Source organism: Apis dorsata, unplaced genomic scaffold, assembly GCF_000469605.1.
Source record: "Apis dorsata unplaced genomic scaffold, Apis dorsata 1.3 scaffold_995, whole genome shotgun sequence".
Classification (NCBI taxonomy): domain Eukaryota; kingdom Metazoa; phylum Arthropoda; class Insecta; order Hymenoptera; family Apidae; genus Apis; species Apis dorsata.
This window is the reverse complement of record NW_006264097.1, coordinates 7856-14988: the sequence shown is the minus strand read 5'-3', so window position 1 is coordinate 14988 and position 7133 is coordinate 7856. Positions and strand designations below refer to the sequence as shown.

At 40.4% G+C, this 7133-nt stretch overlaps 1 protein-coding gene across 4 annotated transcripts in view; it reads right to left on the bottom strand.

Annotated features, from left to right (window-relative positions):
- The window catches only part of LOC102676205 (myosin-2 heavy chain), a 21664-nt gene that overhangs the window by 8320 nt on the left and 6211 nt on the right, over window positions 1-7133 (bottom strand). For all 4 annotated transcript variants that reach the window (XM_031514438.1, XM_031514437.1, XM_006624190.2 and 1 more), the window contains 5 exons: window positions 5047-5254; window positions 4852-4954; window positions 3553-4414; window positions 3034-3461; window positions 2842-2951 (listed from right to left, as the gene is read on the bottom strand). In XM_031514438.1, the coding sequence (XP_031370298.1) occupies window positions 2842-2951; window positions 3034-3461; window positions 3553-4414; window positions 4852-4954; window positions 5047-5254 (1711 nt within the window). The remainder of the gene's footprint in view (window positions 1-2841; window positions 2952-3033; window positions 3462-3552; window positions 4415-4851; window positions 4955-5046; window positions 5255-7133) is intronic.

Genomic DNA, 7133 nt, shown 5'->3' with positions numbered 1-7133 from the left:
AAAAAAAAAAAAAAAAAAAAAACACATGGACGGATATTCTTTTTTTTTCTTTCTTCTTTTATGAAACGAGATAAAAGAACCGAGAAGAGGTTTATCGGCTTCATATTTCCATATAGAAGTATGGTTTAAGGGGACGGGATTAAATACAACCGTACCTCGCTTGAAACTTCCGAGTCGCATTTTCGCCGAGTCTCTGACAAAATCCGTCCGAAGAGCTGGCCTACCCTTCGATCCCTGCTGTCCCATTTTCAAATCTTTACTTTCACCGTTGTTTCACCTTTCCATTCTCAACAAAATCATTCTAAAGAAACCCGGCACAGGCAGTTTCGCAGGCAGCGAACAAGTGCCTTCATCCCGTCATATCTTTTGAGTCCACGGTAAGATTTGTTACCCAACTCGATTCCTCGATCGTAAAGTATCGGAATCGTAAATGTTCACAGATACTTGACATCTTTGCGAAATATTATTAACAAATTTTAAACGTTCCTCTATTTATCGTACGTATCTCGACACCAGTTAGTAGTACAATTTGCACAATTCACATCACTTTTGCCACCATCCTCGTGATCTGTAGATGTGGGTTTCAATAGCTCGGCTTCATCTCGCTAAATATTCGACGAGAAATCACAGATTGCACATTCTTTCCACGACCTGAATCGAGGAGCGCAACGAGTGTCTTTCACCGGCACGTATCACGACGATGTCCTCAGCCATGTGGGTTTAACATCTGACTCTGATGGCGATTGCGTAAGTGGTAGATCAGACCGGGTACGTATCGGTGGTCGTCGGCCTTGGGAACGCACGTGGTCGCTGGGTGCACCTGTCTAAAAGGGTGGGGACATGAGAAAACCACCGGCGTCGAGCGAAGGACGTGTACGGCGCAAGTATAAGGTGGCCGGTTAAAGAAAGGCAATGCCGGAAATAAACTACTAGTGCCGTTGACCCGAAAGCTCGCCGTCGAGCTTCTAATGTATGTAAGAAGAGTTAGAGCAAAAGGTTGATTGCCTTGAATCTTCCTATTCTTGTCTATCTTCGTCCAAGTACAAACAGGAACGTAGCCAAAGATTCCGTAACGGTATCTTGGGAAACTTTCATTGGACGGCCCCAGAGGGGGGATGGTAAAATCCAGTCTTAAGGCATTCAGTCTTGCGGTTCAGATTCTTCCGCCGATCGAAGCGAATGTGCAATAACATATTGTAGGCGTACGAGGCAGGGTTGCTATTCGCGAGGTTATCTTTCTCACTTGATGTTCACCCAAACACCCAACGTTCTCTTCGATCGTCCTCTCTGCGTTCTATCGAGCGAGGGAAAATGCGAACGTTCTTGCGACATGGGTAGAAAATTAGGTCACGTCGGATGAGTTCGTAAATATAGTTAACACGGTATATCGCTATATATGTTACATTTCGAAAAGTGTTCAAGATATAGGGCACGGAGAACAAACAATTTCGAGAACGAAGAACAATTATAGTTTTATCGTTGCTCAAAGTTGTACGATCGTAACTCCGATGCACTTTGCACCGTCACCTTGCGGCATACACTGACGACCGATGCACCGGCTGTTCGTTCTCGCGTTTGTCCCTGTCCTTTTTGTCGCGCACACGTCCAGTCCCGATAAAACTGCTGATCCCAATGGGGTAGAGAAAGAGACGTGAGAAAGGAAGATAGAGAGAATGAGAGCGAGAGGAGGACAGACGAAACGGTGGCACCAACCAGCTATAAGGGAGGAAGAGCGAGAAAGATGGGAGACCGGAAATGCAACACGCGTGCATAAACAGCGTCCGAGCCAACACGAGGTCCGCCGAGGACTGCCGACTGGATGCTGCTTTGCGGCTGCTCACGCCTGCCTCCAATGGAAACGATCCAGTGGCGCCGGAAGAGGGGCCATCGGCGCCCTTGCTCTTTTTCCTATCTAACTTTCGCGCGTCCTCACCGGGTCGATACAAAACACCCTTCTACGCCCACTTTTATAGCTACTCCCACCCTTTTTTGCGGAACGAATCACCTACGCGATATATATCGGCTCTAGAACATCTCGCCAGACGAATCGAAGGCACGTGTATTTGAATCCAAAAAATTGATTCGTTTTATCTCGATAGATTTAAGAATGGTTTTAATTTATTTAATTTAGAGAAAATTTAGACGAATTTTTGGAATTTTATCTCCTTCTATTATCGATATTTGAATTTTTTGAAATATAAAACAATTTCTTTTAGTTTAAATATCAATTTTTAAAAATGTAATATATATTTTGGATTATTTTATTACAAGGGGCAGTTATATTAAATCTTAAATCGATCGATCTTATCAATATCTTTTTGATGATTGGATGCGCATAAAATTGCCATTTGTAGATCGGGTTTAGAATTTTTCAAATGGAAAATTGTTTCAAGCTCTACTTTTGATTTATTAATATGAAAAATAGCAATTGAAATATCATGCAAAACGATTACTGGTTTTGTTAACCTTTGCGGTTTTGAATTTTTTTTTTTTACAAAATGTATGGTATGCGGTCAAACATAACTCGATATCACAAAATCAACCGGCATCATATTTATTCAAGCTTCACTGTTCTCCGCAAAGTCTTTTTATTCCCTTTTTCAAACTACTACTATTCCTACATCCTATCTCAGTCTTATAAATTGAAAGATATAAATGAATAAATAAAAAAAAACTGTTACAAATTAAATATTAAATAAAACTTTTAAATTAAAATTAAATTAAATAGCATTACATATCTTTCATATTAAATTTGAAGCATCGTAGATATTGATATAAATAATGACATTGTACTTTAATTTAATTTGCAATCGTTTAAAAGTAGATGTTAATTTAACTTACTTGGTGCGTCTTTGCTGCGTCCAGTGCTGAGATCACTCAGAGAGCTACGAACGGAGCTTCTGGCAGTTTCTTCAATTGGTGACTTTGTTTCTTGCCGGCCACGTATTCTCCTGATAATTTGTAATTTTTTTTTAGCAAAGCTAAATACGAATATAAAGTTTTAAAGATAGAAATATGGAATCGATATCTTACCTTTTATCCTTATTACTATTATTATTTGCATCACCGACTTTTTTTTGAATTGATCCTGTAGAAGATGATTGACCAATACTTTGGAGTACTCTGGATTTCACTTCTTTTCTAACCGTCCTAGTTCTTTGCTCATTTTTTCCAGCCTCAATTTTACTCATAACAGCATCCCAACGTCCATTTCTAGATCTCTGCAAACGTCGAGCTTCTTTTTCCGCTTCATCCTTTGGACCGGATTCAATCATCGCTTTGATTTTCGAGACAACGTTTCTCTTAGGCATTTTGTATTTCTTCAACGGAATTAAATCAGCTTTGCTCTGTGCTTTCGATCTTATGCTGTCATTCGTCCTTTCCACCTCGATTACCGTGACTTCCACAGGATTTATCGAACCGTTCGAATCAGTTAATCCATCCAGAGAATTTACAGGAGCCTAAATATTATTAGTTACGCGAGCTATCTTAAAAAATATATATATATATACACGAACATATGTGAACCAATAATCAAAATTATTAACTCGCCTGCAAATAATCCATAATAACGTCCGCTTTAATCGGTGTAGGCTGACTTCTCTGGGAAACTTCGGTATCAATAGTATCCGGCGTGCGATCCCCGTGTTCCTCAATTGCTTCCTCGGGAGCTTGAAGTTCGTCCTGCCTTTTATCAAGATCTGAATAAATTCCACTCGAATCCATTTCTTCTCCGGTAAAGCTCGGACATCTTCGGCCACCAGGCGCACAGAAAAGAGTACCGTCGATCACCTGAGCTTTTCTATCACCGCGCACGATTTCTTCATATGCGTCAGCATCACTTTCCGTAAAGAAATCCGAATCCGTCATCGGATCTTGCCTGCAAGGAACGGGAAGATTTGGCGGTGGTGCGACGGACGGTGGATCAGCCCCACGACTTGCTGGCCTTGAGTTTTCACCGTCACCTTGATATCCAGCCTCAAGACTAGTGATACTCGTCACCGATGTTACAAAACTGATAGGAACAGTGCCTCTAACGGGTTCCGTGGGTTTAGGATCCAGTGGAAGTTCCTCCGGAGACGGTGTCCTCTCGCTAGAAGCCTCCTCGGTCGGTTCAACATCGGCGGATGGTCGTGACGCAGATGCTCTCGTTAATGCTAATCTAGAACCTGCTGATCCTGTAAGATTTTCGCAGGATGGTGTCCTAGAGCACTCTAGTGCAACTGTGAAGTCGGTCATCTGGTCGGGAGTCAATATACCCAGGCTTTCGTCATGTTCAAAGGAGTTCTGTTTGTTGAGCATTAAATAGTGCGGTGTTGCGTTTATTGCGGTATCATTGTAACCAAGAGATGTATCCAAGAGGCAGCTATCGCCGGCGTCCTCAATCATATTCAATTGAGAATTCTCGAGCAAACTGTACAGATAATAGTACGAAATATCATTTTTATTATCGTACATTTATTCTAATATTGATGTAATATAGATTCTTGAATACCGATGTATAAGATTCTTTATAAATGACAATAATTGAAGTGAATTCCAGATAATTCATGTAATACCTATTCTTCAATAAACAATTATATCCTGCATTTGAAATTAATTTTTCATTAATTTCATGAATTAATTTTTCATTCCCATCATAATTAATAAAAATAAGATTTATGATACATTTCAGATAAGTTAAAATTCATTATTGTAAAAAATTATTCTTAATAAAAATCTTTAATATTCTTAATAATCGGAAGATTATGTTAGATTATGTAAAAATAAGTACTTTTCCGATAAACAAATATTGTCATTTATAGAATTTAAAGTTTAACAGACAAACCTATTAATCCATACTGGTCATACCTGAAAAAGTTGCTCTTTTCTTCGGAAAAATTAGCCAGTTGTTGCACGTCATCTTTATCAATATCCCACACGGGTGATATCGTGAATGTCTTAGGTCCCGAATCTGGTCAAATAAAAAAAATTGTTATCGTTATCTCAGAAAGAAGAAAAAATTAAATCTTGTCAATTTTTATCGCGCTATGTAAAATTATTTACCTTCGATCGACGGTGTAGACACAGCTTGTGGCCCACACTTTTTATGAGTACCGGACTCGTCCTCGGCATCGACGAATTGTAAACATCCCGAGAGTATCAATGAACGCCGATGCCCAGGTATAAGCGACGGTGTACCAAGTACTCTCGATTTCGGGAAAAAAGACGGCCGTGCCGCGCGTGGAACTGGTATCCGGCTCTCCCCCACGTTCTGCAATCATATAAATAAAATGATAAATTCGCATTCGTAAACTAGGTTACTATTTCACGTATATCCGTTTAACCGGTCGACGGACGTACATTCCACCGAGAGAGTTACAAATTCCTTCATTTATCCTCTAATTAGTTGGATCGTTCCATTGCCTGAAGCTTCAACTAACTGAATATAGACAGACTTAATCGCATTGTAGCAATCGAATTAAATCGGATGGTGACTTCGCCGCAATGACGTAGGTTCATGCGAATGTCTCACGAGTCGCGTCAAAGGTTAAAACAATGCTCAATTAAATGATCGGAAAAAAGAAGAGGGGGAAAAGAAGAGAGAGAGAGAGAGAGAGAGAGAGAAAAAAAAATGTCAGATGTTTCAAGGTTAAGATAAACTTTTCTCGATGAACACGAAGAGTCCGTTACCCTTGGCCCATCTCCAAATAAAACTCTTGGTACCGGGGTAAATCAAGAAGTGTCTCTTTGGCTAATTTAATTTTAGCCCAGGCCCACCACCGTTCGCTTCTCTTGCGGCTACCTTTGCCGCAATCCCTTCTGTCTCTCCTCGTCTTCGCACGTAAGAACACGCGTAACACGTTTCCCCTTCAGCCTGTCTAACAACCAACGAAAACATTGCTCGGTGGTCGATTAGGTTTATCGTTCGACTATCCGTCTGTACATTTTGATTATCTAGTGCAAAGAGCGCGCTAGCTGAAGGTCCCTATCAAAGTTCGAATGCCAAGGAATATTTGCTCGTGATCGATGTTGATAACAGTGAGCACGCATTACGATCAAGCTGTTATAGCGTTATAACAGACGGCAGAAAGTACGTTAGCTCGTTACTAATAATAGTATTACCAATAGCTAGCTGAAGGCAAGGAACTGGCTAGCAGAGAGCTAACAGAGTGCGTTCACCGACGACTCTGTTGAACAACGTCGTCGGTTGAGAACTGGGTTACATCGGTTGCGAGTTTATTTACTACGAACCGCTACTTGTCAATGCGAACGTTCATGCGCGCAAATTCTTCGCAAGAGATATTATTTTATTATTAGTCGGACGGTTATATTTCAGCGAGCAAAAATTATTTAAAAAGTGTGCATTATCGCATTACGAATGCGGTAGCTATAATATACGCGTTACGTATTCGTCTTTTTTTCTTAGTGGTTACAACACAACATCAATATTATTACGAGTCGCTAGTTTCTAAATCAATCGATATTCGCGAAAGACTCGTTATCGATCTAGAAAAATGTCACGGTCAACGGGGGCAACGGGAAGATATCGAACAAGACAAATGGGCATGTTAAATATTGCGATCGACTTTGTGACGATGCCGCGAAAAAAACGTGACAAGAATCGAAATCAATTTCTTTAAGTGCACGCATTGACGAGTCGATGACGAGCAAAGGCCAGCCCAGAGTATAACTTTATTAGGCCTTAATTCGTGCCAATTCGAGCCGCCTACCCGGTTGTTATCTCTTCGCCACGCGAGTCGAACAACTGTGTTAATTAGGGGCACATTCGTTTAATTTTTGTCGATCTAACGGAATCACGGCAGATCTTTGAAATCTCGTGGACGAAACAATTGAATAGAGCTATTATCGAATAGAATAGACGAGGAAGAGGAAGAAGAGAAAGGAAAAGAAAAAGAAATATATTCGCACGGTCCTGATTAACGGTTCATCGTTCAAAATCGTTATACAATTTTGTACTTACGCGCGAAAAAAATGTCATTTTTTCCTCGATCGGCGAAATCAGGCATTCAAATGAAAAATGCCTGAAACGCTTTCTACAAGTAGAAAGACTTTCTAAAAGGCAATAGCGTTTTAGAATTATAGTGAATTACGACGCAATTGCGCATTTGCTCGCTGTCTTGTTTGTTGTT